Source organism: Urocitellus parryii, chromosome 11 (assembly GCF_045843805.1).
Source record: "Urocitellus parryii isolate mUroPar1 chromosome 11, mUroPar1.hap1, whole genome shotgun sequence".
In the NCBI taxonomy this organism is placed as follows: Eukaryota; Metazoa; Chordata; class Mammalia; order Rodentia; family Sciuridae; genus Urocitellus; species Urocitellus parryii.
This window is the reverse complement of record NC_135541.1, coordinates 73013464-73036948: the sequence shown is the minus strand read 5'-3', so window position 1 is coordinate 73036948 and position 23485 is coordinate 73013464. Positions and strand designations below refer to the sequence as shown.

Genomic DNA, 23485 nt, shown 5'->3' with positions numbered 1-23485 from the left:
ATACTAAAAAAGAATTTTAATATATGTCTCTAAAGTAGAAAAATGAAAGTTTTTTTCCCTTTGCCTTTATTTTCCTAAAATTTCAGTGTCTTGAGGCAGCTTTTAATAGAAATATAACCTTTCAAAACTAAATTACATTGTATATCTTATTCTTGACCAATATGTGGTTGTGGTTCTAACATTGGGAATTACTTTTTTTTTTTTTTCCCCTTTTGGCTCTGGAGATTGAACCAGGACTTCTACCAACTGAGGTACATTCCCAGCCCCTGAAATCATTTTCTGTGTAATGGCTAAATTACATTTTATTGTGTAGGAGGGAGTCATAACTTATTTTTTCATTCTCTGATTGGTGGACATTATGATTATCACTAGTTTTTTCTTATTATAAAGATTCTGAGGTGGTGCATGACTGTAATCCCAGCAACGTGATAGGCTGAGGCAGGAGGATCACAATTTGAGGCCCTAAACAGCTAGAGGGACCCTGTCTCAAATGGGGTGGGGCTGGGGTTGTGACTCAATGGTAAAGTGCTCGCCTAGCATATCTGAGGCACTGGGTTTGATCCCTAGCACCACATATAAATAAAATAAAAGAATTGTGTCCACCTACAACTAAAAAATAAAAATAAAATTAGAAAGTGGGGGTACTGGGAATGTGGGATTAATTCCCAATACCCGCTGCCCCAAAATAAAAAAGACAAAGTTCTGTGATTAATAGTACATATATTCTTATTTAGGTAAATTTATTTTTTAATTTTATTCTAATTTGTTATATATGACAGTAGAATGCATTGCAATTCATGTTTCATATATAGAGCACAAATTTTCATCTCTGTGCTTATATACAAAGTATATTCACACCATTCATGTCTTCTTCGTACGTGTATAGATAAGTATTTTATTAAGACATAGTTTTTTTTTAAATTTAAAAAAAATTTTGGTATTATATGGACACAATACATTTAAAAAAAATTTTTTTATGTGGTATTGGGGATCAAACCTAGTGCCTCACGTGTACTAGGCAAGCGCTCTACCACTGAGCTATAACCCCAACACCCCCTATCCCTTTTTATATTTTATTTAGAGAAAGGATCTCATGAAGTTGTTTAGGGTCTCACTGAGTTGTTGAGGCTAGCTTTGAACTTGCAATCCTACTGCTTCAGCTTCCCAAGTTGCTGGGTTTACGGGCATGTGCCTCCATGCCTGGCAGGACAGATTCTTGAGTCAAATTATGCCTATGTATCGTGGATAGTACAGCTGTACAGGTATTTATTAATACAGGTATGTTTTTAGCAATAATATCTTTGAAAGTACTCATTTCCTTTAAGTAGAACATTGGTTTTTTATGATGAAATACTTCTGACACAAAAAAGGTAAAAATAAAGGTACAATTCTTATGTTTTTATTATTCATCTTAAGAATTGTAAATGCATTTGTAACCATAGTCCTTTCCTCTCAGACATAACATTATATTTATAAATGTATGTGTATTCATAAATAATACATAACATATTCTTTTACATTTTCATTTTTTGTTCAGTTCTTTGTATATGTAACTTACAGTTATGATATGTCATATGAAGTAGTTACACTTTTATTTCTTTCCCCCAGTCCAAATAGGACCAGTTTATCTAACCAATAGTAGAATATTTCATAAATGACAGCTTTCCTTATGAAGCTGAGTCATATAAGGTATTTCATCTTCTGTTTTGCTCACTTGTTTGGGGAGAAGCCAGTTGCCACATTGTGAGGATACTCAGCTGCTGTCTTGTGGAGGAGTCCACATGGTGAGACACATGAGGCCTTTTGCCTTATGAGAGCACCATTTGGCAGAACATCTTCCAGCCCCATCCCTCCTTCAGATAATGATGTTACTGTCCAAGATCTTATATGCAACTTCATGAGAAACCCTAGGCCAGAATCTCCTGGCTAAACTGTACTCTAATTTCTGACATACAAAAAGTGTGAGATGATAGATATTTGATATATTAAGCTATTAGGTTTGGTAGAAATGGTAGAGAGAAGGTGAGGTAGGTAGGTAGGTAGATACATAGATCACAGAGCCTCATTCTTTGCTTGTCAGTCATTTTCAAAGACTGGGAAAGTGAGTATCTGGTATTTTTCAGACTTCTCAGATGGAGAAATCCCAAAACACTAATGGGTATTCATATGTGGAGTGGCCAGAAAGAATGCCACTGTTAACATCTACTTTTGCAACGTCTGTATAATGCCTTATCCTTAACTACCCCTCCTCATCATGAAAAAAATTGTCCTACCCTAAATTGAAAGTATAAATATAAAAGAAAAATAAATGTAAGAGTCAAGATAGTTGATCAAAGTCACTTAATTTTTTGTCTCTCTACACTTCATTAGTGGTGAGCTGCTTGAGAACAGGACAGGAGTCACCTGGCTTACTGATTTTCCCACTCCATGCCAAGTCTTACACTTATGTTTAGTAAGTATCTTGAGTGAAATTAATAGTAATCTAATGGAGGTAAAGAATTTAGAAGGGTCATTAAATCCTTGATGTTGCAATAGCTTGATTAATGAGTCATTCATTGTTAGATAGCATGTAAAGGCCACGTGTTTCTTCTGAAGAGTAAACTTGTTTCTGAACCATTGATGCTACGTTTTGGCTGAAGGAGCATGGTACTTACTTTCAAGTCATGGCATTTGGCTTTTACTTTGCTGTTGTTCTCTGGGGCGTAGGTTTGGAGAGAATCTGTGGAAGACTTTAATTTCAGCATCTTTTTTTGTTAGAAGACTTTAATTTCAAACTTTAATTATCTGAAGCTCAATTTTTTCTTTTCTTTTTTCAAAATATGAAAGTAATCAAAGACCTAAAGATTTTTCAGATGAGGAGTTTGCTTGTGTGTACAGCAGGTGATGGTGCTTAACTATATGTTAGTGGATTTTTTTAAATTTACAGATTTTGGAGGGACAGAATATTACTGCAAAGGGTATTTTATCTAATTTTATAATACCTGCATTTGACTCTCATTTTAGGTACTTTTCAGTGTGAACCTCTTTGAACCTGTATTTCTTTTCTTCTTCTTCTTCTTTTTTTTTTTTTTTAAGTTTGAGACATTATCTCATTAAGTTGTCCAGGCTGGCCTCTAAATTGTGATCTTCCTGTCTGAGTTCTCTGAGTAGCTGGAATTACAGGTCTGCCCCACCTTGCCACCTAACCCCTGGCTTGAATCTGTTTTTTATTTGGAAAAACTCTTGATTAAAATTTCCATTAACTCCAGCACCCCCCTACCATCTAACAATGACAAAACACTAGTTTCTTCTGGTCTCAGTAAATGGTACTATCAGTTGCTCAAAGCCATTGTAGATCTCATCTTTTTTTTTTAATATTTATTTTTTAGTTGTAGTTGGATACAATACCTTTATTTCACTTATTTATTTTTTATGTGGTGCTGAGGATCGAACCCAGGGTCTCGCATATAAGAGGCAAGTGCTCTACCGCTGAGCCACAACCCCAGCCCCAGTAGATCTCATCTTTGATTCTTCTTTCTCCCTCACTCTCTTCATCTCTTTCATCATGATGTTACTTTGTTTCCGGGTCAATTTTATTTTGCATATATCTGTTTTTCTTTATCCCTATTGCCCCCTTTGTAGCCTAAACCATAATTGTTTCCCACCTGGATTTGTTTCATAGTTATTTGCTTATCTCCTTACTTCTCTTCTTGCTTTCCTTTAAATTTATTCCTTATAGATCTCTTAATTAATTACTTTTTATTATTTAATAAATAAATAATCATAACATTCCTGTACCAAGTGTTTTTTAGTTACACTCCAAATAGATCCCAAATTACCTTCTTATATGCCCTTTCATGATTGGGTCTCTGCATATATTTCCAATTTCTTCTTTCTACTCTTCCTTAAACTAGTATACTTTAGCTTTATTGGTCTCTTCTTATAATTTGCACTATTTAATATGGGGGCCATTAGCCATGTTGTTACTTGACCCCTTGATCTATGGCTAGTCTAAATTGAGATATGATGAAGTGTAAAATACTTGTTGAATTTCAGACTTAGATTCCTCAATATTCATTATCTATTGGATATATTGAGCTAAATAAAGTAATTATAATTTAACTTGTTCTACTTGTTCTTTTTAAAACTTTTAAAAACTAATTCTTGGGCTGGCATTGTGGCTCAGTGGTAGAACGCTCACCTAGCATGTGCAAGACTCTGGGTTTGATCCTCAACATCACATAAAAATAAATAAATAAAATAAAAGTATTATGTTCAACTACAACTAAAAAATAAATATTAAAAAAACCCTAATGTCTTGCATTTGTGGTTCACCTTTTATTTCTTCTCTTTTTTTCTTTTTCTTTTTGTACTGGGAGTTAAACCCAGGGGCACTTTACCACTGAGCCACATCCCCAGCCCTTTTTTAGTTTTTATTTTGAAATAGAATCTCACTAAGTTGAACTTGCAATTCTCCTGCTTCAACTTCCAAAGTTGCTGGCATTACAGGTATTCACCTTTTAATTCTGTTGGTGTTTCTCTGACCCATTAAACTTTCCAATTTCTCAAGGCCTTTGTACTTGTTGCTTTTTTTGCCTGGCTCTTTGCATAGCTAGCTCTTCCCGCTCATCTTGTAGATCTTAATTTAAGTGTTGCTGCTTCAGAAAGGCAGTCCTTAGCCAGGTGCAGTGAGGCACACCTATAATCCCAGAGGCTCAGGAGTCTGAGGCAAGAGGATTGTGAGTTCAAAGCCAGCCTCAGCAATTTAGCAAGGCCCTAAGCAACTCAGCGAGACCCTGTATCAATATAAAATATAAAAAAGAGCTGAGAATGTGGTGCAGTGGTTGTGTCCCCCTGGGTTCAATTCCTGGTACAAAAAAAGAAAGAAAGACAGTCCTTAACCACCCTATCAAATTAAGTTCTTGGATTCACTGCCTTCATGTCATGGTATCCTTCTCTGCATTTGTTTATTCACTATTTGTCTGACTTCTTAACTACTTCCATGATGTTCAAGAACACGTTGTTTTATTTATGACTATACTTTTCAGCACCCAATAAAGTACTGTTTTGGAGTAGATTCTAAATAAATTCTTATTAAGGGAATGATTCTGGAATATCTTCTCGGGTCTACTGTAATGCTCAAATAGGTTAAAATATTTTATAGACTATAAAGTACTTTACTTTTACAAATAAATATTTATATGTAGAGAAGCTGAAGAAATTGGCCATATGCCTCCATGAGCATTAGATTCAATTGTGTGAAGCATAGTTGGTGAATTTAGCCTGCATTTCAGTGTGTTCCTCTAACTTTTCATCCAATAGTTTGATACAGTGTTATATATATTATGACTTGGAACTTTTGAGGATTGTCCTGTTTTACAAATAAAAATTTAAAAGCATTACCTTTTCTAGGAGTTATTTTCTGTAAAATTTTTTTAAATATTTATTTATTTTTTAGTTTTCAGTGGACACAACATCTTTATTTTATTTTTATGTGGTGCTGAGGATTGAACCCAGTGCCACGCGCATGCCAGGTGAGCGCGCTACCGCTTGAGCCAAAACCCCAGCCCTGTAAATTTTTTTTTATAAATGTTTTTTATTTTAGTTGCAGATGGACACAATACATTTATTTATTTATTTATTTATTTATTTATTTATTTATTTATTTATTTTTCATGGTGCTGAGGATGGAATCCAGTGCCTCACACATGCTAGGTGAGCACTCTACCACTGAGCCGCAACCACAGCCCCTAGATTTATTTTCTTTTAGAGGTGGTTAGGTACTCATTTTAAATATTACCAGACCTCCAAAATAACAGGTGCCGATTTTTGTAAAGGAACACTTCATTCACTTCAGTTTGGTGGTATCTTTTTCTTGGCTATCCTTGAATGTTCTGAGGCTATCAGGTTACAACTCAGCATTTTATTTTATTTTTTGTAGTTGTAGATGGACAGAGTACCTTTATTTGTTTATTTTTATGTGATGCTGAAGATTGAACCCAGTGCCTCATGAATGCTAGACAAGCGCTCTGCCACTGAGCTATAGCCCCAGACCCAATTCAGCATTTTAGTCAGTATTTAGGTATCAATCTTGCTTAAATTAAGAGTGAAATTCTTCAAGAAAATTACTTTTACTTTTTATTTATTTTTATTTTTATTTTTTTAAAATTTAATTTTATTATTTTTTTATTAGCTACACATGACATTACAATGATCTTGGCAATTCATACATTTAAATCATTGGGGTATAATTTCTCATTTTTCTAATTGTACAGATTGCAGAATCATACTGGTCATAGAAGAAAATTACTTTTATAGGAAGCATATTTGATTTTTTTTCTTTAGTAGTTTCACAGTGCATATTTGTTCATTAAAAAAACAAAGGGGTCTGGAGAGCTCAGTGGTAGAGTACATGCAGCCCTGGGTTTAATCCCCAACACCAGAACAAAAAAACAAAGAAAGGTTAACATGCTAATCATAAATGTATCTAAAAGCAGCAGAAGTCTAGAGAAGGATAATGATCCTTACTTTGCCAAAAAGTGGGGAAAGGGAACAAGAAAGATTCTAAACATGATTTTTTTAAACATTTATTTTGTAGTTGTAGGTGGACACAATACCTTTATTTTATTTTTATATAGTGCTGAGGATTGAATCCAGTGCCTCACATATACTAGGCGAAAGCTGGACCTCTGAGCCACAACTCCAGCCCCCAAATATAATTAAAAAATATATTTTTAGTCGTAGATGGACACAGTGCCTTTATTTTATTTATTTATTTTTATGTGGTGCTGAGGATTGAACCCAGTGTTTCACAGGTGAGGCAAGCGCTCTACCACTGAGCTACCATTCAGCTCCCCCAAAATAATTTTAATGTATATAATTAGTTTCAATGCTGAAAACGCTTGGGAGATAGGTAGGGAGCATATCCTGAATCTTTTGTATGTTGTTGTGGTAGTAATGGTAGAAGTAGAGGCAGTAGATGTATTGTTGATAACTGCAAACACACGAATGCCTACAATGCTAGGTAATGTTCTTTTTTTTGGGAGGGGGTTACCAGGGATTGAACTCAGGGGCACTCAGCCACATCCCCAGCCCTATTTCATATTTTATTTAGAGACAGGGTCTCACTGAATTGCTTTGCATCTTGCCATTGCTGAGACTGTCTTTGAACTAGCGATCCTCCTGTCTCAGCTTCCTATGCCGCTGGGATTACAGGCATGTGCCACCGTGCTCGGCAAAGTAGTATTCTATCATATAAAAAATACTTATTTTCATGAAAACTATAGGAGGTTGGCCTATTCTTAGCCCCCTGCCCCCCTTTTTTAAGATGTAGGATTGAAAGTAGTTGATTGAGGGGCTGCTCTTGTGACTTAGCGGTAGAGCACTAGCATGTGCGAAGCTCTGTGTTCCCTCAGCACCACATTAAAAATAAATAAATAAAGGTATGTTTATAAAAAAGAAGGAAAGAAAGAAAGTGGTTAATTTGAATTGCTGAAGGTCACACAGGTAAGTACACTGGGTACTGAGGTCACACTGGGTACTTGATCCAGCAAAGAATGAAAAGTGATCTTTGGAGGGCATCTGATAACAAAGAAGATTCCTGGAATGTAAGAGCAAATCTCTAAAGACATGCAGTAAAAGCCAAGGGAAGAAATGGGGAAGAAAAAAACCTGTTAGCATGAAAATAATTACATTTATTGAATTATAGACATATGCTAAATACTTTGTGTAGATTTTATTTATTATTATTATTACCATTTCTATTTTAAAGAAACTGGCCTGGAATTAGGATTGAACGCAGGTCTTTAATTTTCAAAGCCCAAGTGCCCAATTAATTTGCATTTGAGGTTTGAAATTTGTTGCTTTGTAACAATATCAAGTGGGGTTTGTGAGATGAGTACTTGTGGAAAATAGTGATTAAATTGGGAGAAGGGCTGAGGCTGTAGCTCAGTGGCAGAGCACTTGCTTAGCACATGTGAGGCACTAGGTTCAATTTTTTTGCACCATATAAAAATAAATAAAATAAAGGCATTCAGTCCATCTACAACTACATTTTTTTTTTAATTGGGAGGAAAGGTAAAATTGAAAGGCTAGCCCAAGAAGTACCATAGCTGAATAATAAGAATTTAAAAAATATTTTTATTAGTTGTTGATGGGCCATTATTTTATTTATTTATTTACATGTGTTGCTGAGAATTGAACCCAGTGCCTCACACATGCTAGGCAGGTGCTCTGCCACTGAGCCACAATCCCAGCCCTGAATAACAAGAATTTAAGAGATAAAATATAAAGGAGGATGTCATCAAAGAAATAAATGAGGAAAACTTTTCCAAATGGAAGATTTTAATTTAGGTTCATCAGAGTGCTGTGCAAAACAGATGAAAAAAAATTGTGTTAAGATTGAATTTTTACAACTAAGGGGCCAGAGAAAATAAGAGAAGTTCCTGGGGGCAAAGGGAAAATAGATTAACTAATAAAATTAGAGTAGCTTCAGATTCTTCAACAAGAATACTAGCAGCTAAAAGACAATAAAGAGCATTATCTTAAAAAATCTGAGGGAAGCCACTTGAGGTGGCACATGCCTGTACATGTGGGAGGCTGAGGCAGGAGGATTACAAGTTGAAAGGCCAGCCTCAGCAACTGAGTGAAGGCCTTAGCAAGGCCCTGTCTCAAAATAACAAATTAAAAAGGACTGGGGATGTAACTCGGCGGTGAAATGTCCCTGGGTTTTAACCCTCAGCACAAAAACAAACAAAAAAACCCTGAAGGAAAATCATTTCTCATCTAGAAGTTTATAACAGCCAAATTTTCAAGTGTGGCAGAAGAAAGCCATTTTCACATTGTAGTGTCTCAAATTTATGTTTTATGTAACTCTTCTCAGGAAGCCAGTAGTGGAAGTATTTCACCAAAAATGAAGTAAAGGGAAGACCAGGTTTAGGAAACAAGTGTTTCAACCCAAGAAAGAGGATAAGGGAAAAACTAGGATCACAATTCTGTAGCAGGTACAGAGAGCAACCAGTTCAGAATGGAGCAGATTACAAGGTTGAAAAAGGGATTTGATGAAAAACATAAAATTGATAGCTCATGTGATATGCTTGAATATATTGAGATTTATGCAATTGTATGAATTGGAGAACTATTGGGGATAAATTAATAAACGCAAATAAAACTAAAAAAATTAAGACAGGTGAATGGGTTATCTGCTGCAGTCTGGCTGGGCACAATTCAGGAGCCACTTGTGAAAAGAAACGAACTTTATTTTTGGAACACACAGGGCACCACACAGCTCTTCAGGAATTCCCTCAGAGCCCAACTGCCACCACCAGCTTCCCACAAGCCTCTCAACCTCCCCCCACCCCTCCTGCTCTTGAGGCCAATTGGCTGGGTTGCATGGGCGGAGCCAAAAAAAGTCCCCCAATGAGCAGCTCCGTGGTCTGAAAGGGCGGGGAAACAGCCCAATGAGCATCACCGTAGAGGAGCCAATCAGCTGGCAGCTAGAAGTTTGCTGGGGCCACTGTGAGCCAATCATCAGCTGGCAGCTGGAAGTTTGCTGGGGCCCCTTTGGCTGTGGCTCTCAACAGTTATCCACCTGTCTCAACCTCCTGAGTTGCTGAGATTACAGTCATATACCATCTGTGCACTCCCATTTGGAGGCATTTTCATATTCATGTCTGGTTGATGCTAGTGCCTAAGCTGGACAGAATGTCTCCATTTACTCTTTTTTTTTTTTTTTTAATTTATTTATTTATTTTTAGTTTTTTTTCAGCAGACACAACATCTTTGTTTGTATGTGGTGCTGAGGATTGAACCTGGGCCGCACACATGCCAGGCGAGCGCGATACCGCTTGAGCCACATCCCCAGCCTCTCCATCTAATGGTCTCTCTGGACTAGTTTCGGCTTCCTCCACCCTTTTTTTTTTTTTTTTTTTTCAGTTGTGAAGATTGAACCCAGGGCCTCATACACACTAAACAAATGCTCTTCAATTGATCTATATCCTTAACCCCTAGTTTGGGCCTCTTAACAGTATGTTGGCTGGATTCCAGGAGGGAGCTTCCGTAATCAGTTTTGGTATACACTATTGGTTGAAGCAGTCAAAAAGTTCTTCTCTGATTCAAGGGACAAGAGGGTACATGAACTTCATCACGTAATAGGAAGATGTGGATTAGGAAATATGTTCATGTTATGGGTTGAATTATGTTCTCTCTTTCTCTTTTTTAAATTAATTTTCTTATTTTTATTTTTTAATTGATTTTATTTTTTTAAATACATGACAGCGGAATGCATTACAATTCTTATTACACATATGGAGCACAATTTTTCATATCTTTGGGTATAAAGTATGTTCACACCAATTCATATCTTTATACACGTACCTTTTTTGCATTATAATTCTTATTACACATATGTACCACAATTTTTCATATCTCTGTATATAAAGTAGGTTGACACTCAATTCGTGTCTTCATACATGTCCTTTGGATAATGATGTTCATCACATTCCACCATCCTTGCTAATCCCCTTCCTCTTCCCTTTCCCTCCCACCCCTCTTCCCTATCTAGAATTCCTCTATTCCACCCAAGCTCCCCCTCTCTACCCCACTATGAGTCAGCCTCCTTATTTCATAGAAAACATTTGGCATTTGTTTTTATGGGATTGGCTAACTTCACTTAGCATTATCTTCTCCAGCGCCATCCATTTACTTGCATATGCCATGCTTTTATTCTGTTTTATTGCTCAGTAAAATTCCATTATGTATATATGCCACATTTCTTTTATCCATTCATCCACTGAAGGGCATCTAGGTTGGCTCCACAGTTTAGCTATTGTGAATTGTGTTGCAGTAAACATTGATGTGGCTGTGTCCCTGTAGTATACTGCTTTTAAGACTTTTGGGTATAGTCGGAGGAGTGGGATAGCTAAGTCAAATGGTGGTTCCAGGGCTGGGGATGTGGCTCAAGTGGTAGCGCGCTCGCCTGGCATGCGTGCGGCCCAGGTTCGATCCTCAGCACCACATACATACAAAGATGTTGTGTCCGCCGGAAACTGAAAAATAAATATTAAAAAGTTCTCTCTCTCTCTCTCTTAAAAAAAAAGAAAAAAAAAAAAAGAAAAAAAATGGTGGTTCCATTCCCAGTTTTCCAAGGTATCTCCATACTGCTTTCCATATTGGCTGCACCAATTTCAGTCCCACCAGCAATTTATAAGTGTACCTTTTTCCCTACATCCTCGCCAACCCTTATTGTTGTTTGTCTTCATAATAGCTGCCATTCTGACTGGAGTGAGATGAAATTAACGTAAAGTAATTTTGATTTGCATTTCTCTAATTGCTAGAGATGATGAGCATTTTTCATATATTTGTTGATTGATTGGTATATATGAAATGTGTAGTGCCACACTATGTATTCTTTTTGGAATTTGATTTGATACTTAGAGATATATTGGGCTTTTGACTCCCAGAGTACAGGCACTCATAGTTCCTCATTAGCCACAAAATGTCTTTTACCCAGAAGGAAATATTTACAAGCAAGTGCATACATCTCTATGAGGTAGATAGGAACGTGGTGACATAGTTGTGTTGTCAGATTTATTATTTCTTTGCAATCTACATTTACCATAGGATGAGGGAAGGAAGTTCAGTGGTGGCAGGGTAGAAGTTTGGAAAAATAGAGTTAAAGGAGAAATAGGACAAAATGATAAATGAAAAATAATTCATTCCTGTAGGATTCCTAGAACCATGAGTATTAAATTTTATTAAATTGAACTGTAATTAAATATTTTGGCTATACTTAAGAATTTAAATTTGAAGATGGGTTATTAAGCCTTCAGTAGTTAGGCTGGATTCCAATTCACTGAGGTTGAAAGAGTGTCAGAATTGTGCTTTTGGTTATTCCAAACTCTTTAAATTGAGCCTATTGTAACAGTTGCAGAAGCGATATAGTAAATTGTTTTAACAAATTAGAGCAAATAATGTGTGGTTTTTGCCTTTGCAGCAATTAACTTTAGTAGGGGACTTTTATATAATGGGAATGTAAGACATTACTTGTTGGAAGTTGTAGCTATTTGAAATTAATGGTCATTTTTAGTAAAGCATGCCATTTTTCTGAACACTTTGTACATTAAGTTTTCTGATTTAAAATATAGTATTATTTTGAGATGCAAATTGGTACCATTTTCATAGTTGAATCTGTAGTTTTGTCTTAGGGATAATTTATTACATTATTTTATTGTCTTGTCATGGTTACTTTCACTTCTGGCACAAATTAAGTTTTAGCTTCATTATTCTTTGATTCCCTATTTGGCCTTTTGTACCAATGAACTGTGTTGATCTATGATTTGACAGGATAGAGCATTAATTTCCACGATATATAAAGAAGTCTACCTGAGGTGCAGGTGGCAAAGATTCTCTCCCATTTTGTAGGCTCTCTCTTCCCATTCATGATTGTTTCCTTTGCTGTGAAGAAGCTTTTTGGTTTAATACCATCCCATTTATACATTCTTGATTTTACTTTTTGCACTTTAGAAGTCTTGTTGAGGAATTTGGTTCCGAAGCTGACATGATGGAGTATTGGGTCTACTTTTTCTTCTTTTTTGTGCAGGGTCACTGGTCTAATGCCTAAGTCCTTGATTTGCTTTGAGTTGAGTTTTGTGCAGGTCTAATTTCATTTTGCTACATATGGATTTCCAGTTTTTCCAGCATTATTTGTTGAAGAGGCTCTCTTTTTTCCAGTGTATGTTTGTGTCACCTTTGTCTAGTATGAGATAACTGTATTTATGTGGGTTTGTCTCTGTGTCTTCTATTCTATTCCATTCGTCTTTATGTCTGTTTTGGTGCCATGCAATTTTTTTTTTTTGTTAAAAATAACCCAATCAATAAATGGGCAGAGGAACTGAACAGTCAATACCATTGGTTAACAAATATATGAAAAAAAAGTTCAACATCTCTAGCAATTAGAGAAAAGCAAATTGAAACTACACTGATATTTCATCTCACTCCAGTCAGAAGGGCAGGTATCAACAATACAAGTAACAATAAATATTGATGAGGATGTGGGGAAAAAGATACACTCATTACATTGCTGGTGGGACTGCAAATTGGTACAACCACTCTGGAAAGCAGTATGGAGATTCGTTAGAAAACTTGGATTGCAATCACCATTTGACACAGTTATCCAGCTCCTCGGTGTACACATAAAGGACTTAAAATCAGCATACTATAATGACATAGCCACATCAATGTTTATAGCAGCTCAGTTCACAATACCTAAGTTAGGGAACCAACCTAGGTGCCCTACAACAGATGAATGGATAAAGAAAATGTGTTATATATACACACTGGAATATCACTCAGCCATAAATAAAAATGAAATTATGGTTTTTGTGGTAAAGGGATGAAACTGGAGAATATCATGCCAAGTGAAATAACCCAATTTGCAAAAACCAAAGGCCAAATGTTTTCTCTTGATATGCAAATGCTAGCACACAGTAAGTGGGGTGGAGAGGGAATAGAAGTTCATTGGATTAGACAAAAGGGAATGAAGGGAAGGGAGGGAGGATGTGAATGGGAAAGACAGTAGAATAAATCAGACATAACTTTCCTTTGGTCATATGTGAATACACGACCAGTGTAACCTCATCATGTACAACCACAAGAATGGGAAGTTATACTCCATGTGTGTATAATATGTCAAAATATATGCTACTTTCATGTATAGCTAAAAAGAACAAATAAAAGAAGTCCTTGTTTTTCCCTGGCAGCAGGCATTAATAATCTGCCCAGTGCTTATTTCCTTATTTCCCATAGTTTATCCTGCCCTTCTGTCTTGGGAATTCTTCCTTCAATAACCAGAGTCACCTGGTGCTTTCTATAAGATCATTTCCAAGGGAAATAAGTTCTAAAAGGGGAAAAATATTGAAAATGAAAAGAAAATGAGAGGTAGTGTCAGGTTAATAAAACTCTTTCCCCCATCTAGCACTTGTAATTGAAATCTTTGTCTTTTTGGAAGTTCCATCCTCATGTTGAATAGCTTAACTATATCCTTGGAATCCCTTTTCTGTTTTATCCTTTTCTTAAATAGAATTTTCATGCTAGTTGGTGTAGAAGTCAGGACAGAGAGCCAAAGATGTATTGAGGTTTAGAAGGAAAGCTGTAGGCAAACTCAAAAGAAGTATAGTATTCACTGCCAGAAGTCTGGGTGGGTTTTTTTTGTGTATGTGTTGGTGTTTTAGTGTATATACCTTTAGATTATTATTTATAAGCCAAAGTTAGCTGTTTTATTAATCCAGGAAATAATTTATAATGCTTTAGACATTTTTCCAATTGTGTAAATTTTCATCTCTTCTCAAAACACATAAAAATACTAAATAATTTGGTCAGTGCAGTTGTGCATGCCTGTAATCTCAGCAACTCACGAGGCTGAGGCAGAAGGATTGCAAGTTCTGAGGCTGCCTCAACAACAATGTGAGACCCTGTCTCAAAATAAAAAATTAACAGGGCTGGGGATGTAGCTCAGTGTTAAAGTACACTTTGGTTCAATCCCCAGTACCAAAAACAAACAAACAAAAAAAAAACCAACCAAACAACCAACCAAACAAACAAACCTCAAAAGAACTTCATAGTTTTAGAGTACTTAGATATATAAAGGCTCCAAAGAGTTGGAAGCTCTTTTAGTAAGTTTCCTATTAAACCTTATTTTGTAAAGTCATATAGATGATGTTAATTTTGCATTGGTATTCACATACAAGATTAACAATGTGTGTTTGAAAATTATCTGGATTTTTTTCAGTTGAATTCATTGTGTACATATCTGCTTAAGGAGATTGGCATGGTTTATGACAGCGATGTATAATTTGTTGAATCTTAGGAGAGAGGAATTTTGAAGGTTTATCTAATTCTGGTTCTTCACCTAAAACAAATTCATCCTTAGTCAGCTCTAGACATTTGGCTCTTATAATTGCTGCTTTAATGTAGCTATTGCTAGGGAATGTATTATTCTTTGTGGGTATCCATCCATCCCCCCCTTCCTGCCTTTCTCTCTCTTCCCCTCCTGCCTGCCTGCCTGCCTGCCTGCCTGCTTGCCTTCTTTCTTTCTTTTATGGGTGCTGGAAATTGAACCCATGGCCTTGCACATTTTAGGCAATTGTTGTACTATTGAGCTGTGTCCCTCAGCCTCCATTCTATTTCTTAATAGCTCCAATTATTTGAAAATTCTACCTTGAGCTTTTTTCACTCTGTTAGTTCAACCACTTATCATAATTTTGTTCCCTTGGAGCTAGTCATTCTGTGAAAATGCTCTTTACTGGTTTGAGGACAGATTGATAAGGGTCTCATTACATCTTATTTATGATAAATACACCCAGTTTTTAAAAAATTAATCATATCACAGGATTTCCCTATCATGATCACCTCAATGACACGTTTTAGTTCCTGCTTTACAAATGGGTTTGACTAAAATCCTGATAAAAATATGCTTTACATACTGACTCAGCACACCTGTGCTCGTACATACATACATACAGTATATATTTTTTAATACATATGTGAAGTAAAAATTTCATATAAAATTATATATTTTGATATTTTTTGCCCTTTTTTTTTTCTTTTTGGTACCAGAGATTGAACCCAGGGACACTTAACTACAGAGCCACATCCTTATCCCTTTTTATATTTTATTTAGAGCAGGGTCTCATTGAGTTGCTTAGGGCCTTCTAAGTTGCTGAGGCTGGCTTTGAACTCACAATCCTCCTGCTTCAGCCTCCCAAACTGCTGGGATTCAAGGTGTGTGCACTGGCTCTTTTTCATTTTTAAATGAAATATTTGTGTTACCTTTTAAGTGATTTTATCACTCCCTTGTGTGTTTCAGTTTGTAGTTTGCAAACATGAAATTTGGAAAAGTTTCTAAAACCTGTATGTTAGGGTCATTATTGCAAAAACTTGTTTCATCTTTATCATCTCAGAGAGAGAATTCTAATGGTAATTTTTAAGTAGAACTTAACAGGATTGTGCTTGCGTAACATGTGTAAAGCCCTGAGTTGGAATCCCTAATGTAGCAACAACAACAAAATTTAAAAACAAAAAACAAAACAGGATTCTCAAGTTCTCAGTAATAAATGCGATAAAACTAAAATCTATGCAACTTATTTTTTAATCCTCAGGTGGCGACAGACAAGGTTGCAGAAAAGCTGAGTTCTACTCTCTCATGGGTGAAGAACACAGTTTCGCATACAGTCAGTCAGATGGCCAGTCAGGTGGCAAGTCCATCTGCTTCATTACACACTACATCCTCATCTACCACACTGTCAACACCAGCCCTTTCACCGTCTTCCCCATCACAGTTGAGTCCAGATGACTTGGAACTCCTGGCTAAACTGGAGGAACAAAATAGGTGAGTGAGGTTACTTGGTGTTCTCTTTCCAATTATACAAACCCAACTAAAGTAAAAAAAATTAAATATTTACTCATATTAAGAATGTTTGTTTTCTAGTTTTTGGCTTCTTTATCAGATTATGTAACAAAGTATTTTAGTCTTTTGGGTGGAGTGTTGGTCATGAAAAAGATTAAATTTTTCTTCCTGTACGGTTAGATTTAGAGGTTTGTTTTCTTAATACAGCAGAGTCCCTAAATCCCTCCTGAACTTTATTTAAAAATATTTTTCTTTGGTGGTACTGAGGATCTCACCCAGGGCCTTGCATTTGCTAAACAAACACTCTACCACTGAGATATACCCTCAGCCCTACCATTTTTATTTTAAACTTTCTTTATAGCCCCCTTTGGTTAAAATGTAAAACAGTTTAATCCAGTATAAATATCTGATTTGTGGTTTAGAATGGGAAATCTTTTCAAAAATGTAGCCATGAAAGGCACTATATCACTTTCTCATAATGTATGAAATGGAATAGTTGTTTACTTTGCTAGGAATGTGTACTCTGGATCCTTTGTATTTCTTTACTATGTTATTATCAAAACCTCATTGGGGGTATTATCTACAAAACAATATAAAGAATACCCTTTTGTGTTTGACCAAGTTACATAATGCCACTGGCTGTAAGGATAATAATGGTAATTTTAACAGCTTTTTTGGTGTATAATTGACATAATAAATTACCAATATATAAAATGTACATTTTGGTAAGTTTCAACATTGGTGTATTCTGTGAAATTATCACCCAAATAAAGAAAAAAAATCTGTATCATCTCCCCCTCCATGTCCCACTGTAGAAATAGAATCATTCACTATTATACCCTTTTTGTATGGATTGTTTCATTTAACAGAGTTATTTCGAGAGTTGTCACTCCTTTTTGTTGCTTTGCTGTATTCCATCATATGGATATATCACAGTTTACTCATCTGTTGCTGTGAATGGTATAAACATTTGTGGATAGGCCTTTGTGTTAATGTATACTTTTCACTTCTATGGGACAAACACCTAGGAATAGAATTGATAGATTGTATTGTAGATATTATGTTTCACTTCCAAACTATTTTCCAAATGGCCTCTATTTTTTCACATTCCCATCAGAAGTCTATGAAATTTCTAGTTCCTGTACGTCCTTGCCAACAGTTGGTTTGGTCACTCTTTTTTAATTTTAGTCATTCTATGAGTATTGATAATATGTGGTTTTAATTCAACACTCATAGTGTTGAGCATCTTTTGTATTTATTTACCATCTATATGTCATCTTTTTTCTTTTTATGGCACTGGGGATTCAACTCATGGGCACTCTACCAGTGAGCTACATACCCAGACCTTTTTACTTTGAAATATGTTCTCGATAAGTTTCCAAGGCTGACCTGAACCTGTGATCCTCCTGCCCAGTCTCCTGAGTCACTAGGATTCCAGGTGTGAACCGCTCTGCTTGACTAACTTATCATCTTTGATTTTAAAAAGTAAGGTAAGCCCTACTTGGTGGCTCACTCCTGTAATTCCAGCTACTTGGGGGGGCTGAGGCAGGAGGATTGCAAGTCAAGGCCAGCCTCAGGAAATTAGTGAAACTCTGTCTCAAATTAAAAAATCCCTCTGGGTTCAATACTTAATAGCAGAAAAACGAAAATAAAGTTAGGTTGTTTGCTTTCTTGTTATTGTGTTTTGAGAGTTCTTTATATGTTTGGGATATAGATACCTTATCAAGTACATGATTTTCAAATCTCATTTTTCCAGTTGGTGGTTTTTTAATCTCTTAAAAGTATCTTTTGAGCCATGCATGATGGTGCACACCCATAATCCCAGCCACTCTGGAGATTGAGGCAGGAGGATTAGAAGTTTGAAGCCAGCCTGGTCAATTTAGCAAGACCTTGTCTCAAAATAAAACTAAAAGAGGACCGAAGATATAAATCAGTGGAAGATCATAGCATGTATGAGGCCCTGGGTTCAATCCTCAGTACCATTAAAAAAAAGTGTCTTTTGAAGAGAAGTTGTTATAAATTTTGATGAAGTCCCAATGTCAAATTGTTTTTTTTTTTTTTTTAATAGATTGTGTTTGGGTGACTCAGGGTTACACAGGTTCTCTTATGTATTTTCTTCTAGAAGTTTTATTATTATTATTTTTTAAAGAGATGGGATTTTAACAAATTAGAACAAATTTTAAAAAATAAAAGAGATTTTTTTTTAATGCTAATTAGGCTGATCACAAAGTTCGGTACAGAAGTAATCCTGAGTAGCTGGAACTTTGGATGCCCAACATCATGCTCAGTCCAAGAAGTTTTATAGTTTTAAATTTTACACTTAACTCTGTGATCTATTTGAGTTAATTTTGTATTTGATGCAAGGTATAGATCAAAGTTTATTTTTTTGAATATGCACAAACATGATTTTTCCTATACTGTTTGTTAAAACCACGTATCCTTTCTCTATTTAATTACTCTTACAATTTGGTTAAATATCAATTGTCCATAAATATATGAGTCTCTTTTTGGACTCCATTTTGTTTTATTCATCTCTTTCTGTTTTTTAATGCCAACATTATACTACCTTAATTATTATAGCTTTATATTGAGTCTTTTGTTTTAAATTTTTTTTAGTTGTAGATGTAAACAATACCTTTATTTCATTTATTTATTTTTTATGTGGTGCTGAAGATTTAACTCAGTGCCTCACACTTGCTAGGCAAACATTCTACCACCGAGCTACAACCTCAGCCCCTGTATGAGTCTTGAAATCAAATATGTTAGTTTTCCAACCTTGTTGTTTTGTTTTGGCTTTTGGTTCTTGACATTCCCATATAAATTTTACAATCAAGTTGTTAATTTCTGGAAATATCTGGAAATTTTTGTTGAGATTGCATTGAATTCCTAATGATATTAATATTGTCTTCTACCCCCAAAACAATATATTTCTCAATTATTGTTTGCCTATGGTATGTTTTTAAATTTAGTTTTTAATTACTCATTGCTACCATGTGAAACTATAATTGTTTTTCTTATATTGATCATAAATTCTGCAGCCTCGCTGTATTCATTGTTATTGTAGGAGTTTTTTTTTTTTTTTTTGGAAATGTTTTAGATGGACCTTTATTTATTTATTTATTTTTATGTGGTGCTGAGAATCAAACCCAGTGCCTCAACATGCTAGGCAAGCGCTCTGCCACTGAGCCACAACCCCAGCCCCTGGTAGGAGTTTTTATTTTTGTTTTCAAGATTGCATTAGGTTTTTTTGTGTAGTTGAACATATTATCTGTGAATAAGAGCACTTTTACTTCTTTTTCATCTTTTGGATACCTTTTGTCTTTTTTCACCTGCCTATTGCAACAAATTAGAACCTCAAGTATACATTAGAATGGTAGTGGCAAACAGACATTTTTGCTTTGTTAATCTTAAGGTGTAAAGTATTATATATGCTGTTAATTGTAGGTTTTTCATATGCCTTTTATCAGGCTAGGTAAATTCCTTTTTATTTCTTATTTGGTTTAGAGTTAAAATACATTTTAGATTTTATAAAATGCTTTTTCCAAATCTATTGAAATGATCATATGATTTTCATCTTTTAGTCTGATAATGTGGCAAGTTGATTTTGAATCGATTTTGCATTCCTGGGACAAATTCTACTTGGTTATGATATAGTGTCTTTATAAAATATTATTGATTTGATTTGCTCATTTTTTTGGGGAATTTTGGATCTATGTTAATGAAGGAAATTGATTTTTATGATACTTGTCTTCAAATGGTAGTTGATTGGAAATGTCTTTGACCTTTAACTAAAATGTCTTGTTACCTTATGATGCTTGAGTGATCTTTCTAATATGGGTTTTTAGTGCTCTAATTTTTTTAAACCCTGCCTTAGCAACATTCCTTCAAATTTATTACTTGTTTTATGGCCCTGAATATTGTCTGTCTTGTTAAATGTTCTTTGGCATTTGAAAAGAATGTGTATTCAGCTGTTGTTTGATGAAATGGTCTATAAATGTCTGTTGGCTCAAGTGGATTGATAGTGTTGTTCAAATCTACTATATCTTTGCTGGTTTTCTGCTGTTTACTTGTTATGTCAGGTATTGAGAAAGAAGTATTAGAATTTCCAGCTATAATTGCATATTTGTCTGTTTTCTTTTAAATTCTGTCTTTGTTTTATGTAATATGAAGTTCCATTATTTGGTGTATGGACATTTAGGATGTCTTATATCTCTTTATGACCTTTATGCTTAGAAATCTACTTGATTTCATTAATGCAGTCACTAACTTTTTGAATAGTTTTAACATTTTATTTTTCCCCATCTTTTATTTGTATTCTTTGTGTACATGCATGTGTGTGTGTGTATGTATGTGCACTGTATATCTAACCTAATGCAATCAACCTGTGTGTCTAACCTAACTCACAGGCAAGCACTCCTCCACTGAGCTATATCTCAACCCTTATTTAGGTCTATTTAAAAAATATAATCTAACTAGCCTTTTGATTGGGTTAGTTAGATGTTTTACTTTTTTAAAAAAGTCAAGTAAGTTTTATTTCCTGCTTACATTCACATTCATCTCAAGGTACAGGTGAGTACATCTTTACTTCATACTTCCTTCCAGGACCAGAACTCAGGTGCTATTCAGGGTAAACTGGACTTAGAAGGAAAAAGATGTAGTTGAAATACCCAGGGAGTGATATGTATATCTTTTCCTTTATATTTTATGACCCCAAAGCAAATCAAATGGCCAAACCTTTTTGAGTCAGACAAGAAGTATAATTCTGCAGAGGTGAAAACATACATTTCATTAGTTTCTTCTTTTGAATTTTTGTTTTAAATTTATTTATATGCCATAGAGTTCACCCTCTTTAAAGTTTATAATTTAGTGTTTTTTCAATATAGTCACACAGTTGTACAACTATGATCATACTGTCCAGTTTCAGAACATTTTCATCAGTCCAAAGAGAAACTGTGTTCCCATTAGTCTTCCCATTTCATTCTATTTCCAGCTACTAATTTACTTTCTATCTCTGGGGATTTGCCCATTCTGGGCATTTCAGAATCATATAACAGGCTTCTTTCATTTTGAAGATTTTGAGGAAAACAGACTGCTTACATTTAATGTGATAATAAATATGGTTATATTTAAATCTGTTATCTTGTTTTCTTTTAATCATTTGACCTTCTTAAGACAACTTATCACTCTATTTTTAAAAAATTTGTTTAGTTATATATGGACACAATATCTTTATTTTGTTTACTTATTATTTTTTATGTGGTGCCGAGGATTGAACACAGTGCCTCACATGTGCTAGGCAAGCGCTTTACCGATGACCCACAACCCCAGCCCCCCCACTCTATTTTCTTTTTAAAAAATTTTAAAAAATATATTTATTTTTTAATTGTAGGTGGACACACAATATCTTTATTTCATTTCTTTTTTAATGTGGTGCTGAGGATCAAACCCAGTGCCTTACTCGTGCTAGGCGAGCCCTCTACCACTGAGCCACAACCCTAGCCCTATCGCTCTATTTTCAAAGGATATTTATTATACCGTTATACATAATGTGTTAAGAACCTTTGAATAGTACACTTGCATTTACAATCCTTTGTGCTAGTTTATAGTTTTATATATAATTCCCATACTGTAATATTTTTGCCTCAACAGTTATCTTAGAAATGAAATCAAGGGCTGAGGATATAGCTCAGTTGGTAGAGTGCTTGCCTCATATGCACAAGGCCCTGGGTTCAATCTCCAGCACCACACACACACACACAAAAAAAAAAAAAAAAAAAAGAAAAAAAAAGAAAGGAAATAGAAATAAAAAGAAAAAAAATGCATGTTTTTATGTCTATGTAGTTACCATATTTGGTACTTTCTATCCTTTTTCTTTTCTGTACTGGGGGATTTGAATCCAGGGTGCTCTATCACTGAGCTACATCCCCAACCCTTTTTACTTCTTATTTTGAGACAGAGTCTCACTATGTTTCTGAGGCTGACCTCTCCTGTGTTCCTCCTGCCTCAGCCACCCACATTGCTAGGATTACAGGTGTGCAACACCCTGGCACTTTGTGTGGATCCATGTTTCCATCCGATGTCACTATCCTTCTGTCTAAAGGACTTCCTTTAGCATTTCAGGCTGCTGGTGATGAATTGTTTAGCTCTTGTATGTCTGAGAAAATTGAAAGATATTTATTATCTCTTAGGACAGAATTTTAGGTTAATAGTTTTTATGATGTTATTTCATTGATTTCTCTTTTGCATTGTTTTCAACAAAAAAATCCAATTTGTTTCTTATCTTTGTTTTTGTTATGTCTTTTTCTCTGCTTTACCACTGGTTTTAAGCAACTTAATTCTGAGTTGTCCTATTGTCATTTTCTTCATGTTTCTCACATCTGAAGTTTTTTAAATTTCTTATAGATTTATAATTTTTTCCAACTATGGAAATTTTGGGGTCATTTTTTTCTTCAAAATTGTTTTGTCCCTTTCTGCACTTCTTTAAAGACTCTAATTACAGAAATATTTGGCCACTTGTAGTTTTTACACAGCTCATTGAAATTGTTGCGCTAATTTCTTAGCAAGTTGCTATAAATTCAAATTCACAATATCGTCTTTTGCCATTTCTGATTTACTCTTAAACCTGTCCACAGCACCTTTTTGATCTCTTACGTTGTAGTTTAATACCTAGAAGTTGGAGCTTAGCATTTTTTAAAAATGTCTAAATTAAACTTCTTTTCTTCAATACTGCTTTACCACCGAACTATATGCCTAGCCTTTTATTTATTTATTTTTAAAATTTGAAATTGCTGAGGCTGGACTTGAGCTTGCAGTCTTTTTGTCTCAGCCTCCAGAGTTGCTGGAATTACAGGAGTGCACCACTATGCCTAGTTAATTCTGTCATTTGAATCAGTACTGGTTTGCTCCTGATTAATTGATTATTCTCCTCATTAATGGATATATATGCTTCTTTTAAAAATTTTTTCCTTCCTCCTTCCTCTGCCAGATCCCTTTTCTGTATTCTATTGATCTCCCTTTGATTATCATGAGGACCTCCTCTGTTCTTTTTTTTTTTTTTCCTTCTATTTTCCACATTTGAGAGAAAACATAATGGCCCTTGACCTT

General features: G+C 35.1%; 1 protein-coding gene across 1 annotated transcript in view; it reads left to right on the top strand.

Moving 5' to 3' along the window:
- Window positions 1–23485, top strand: part of Evi5 (ecotropic viral integration site 5) — a 210497-nt gene that overhangs the window by 23630 nt on the left and 163382 nt on the right. The window contains exon 2 of the mRNA XM_026403112.2: window positions 16134–16363. Within this exon, the coding sequence (XP_026258897.1) occupies window positions 16215–16363 (149 nt within the window). The 5' untranslated portion in view covers window positions 16134–16214. The remainder of the gene's footprint in view (window positions 1–16133; window positions 16364–23485) is intronic.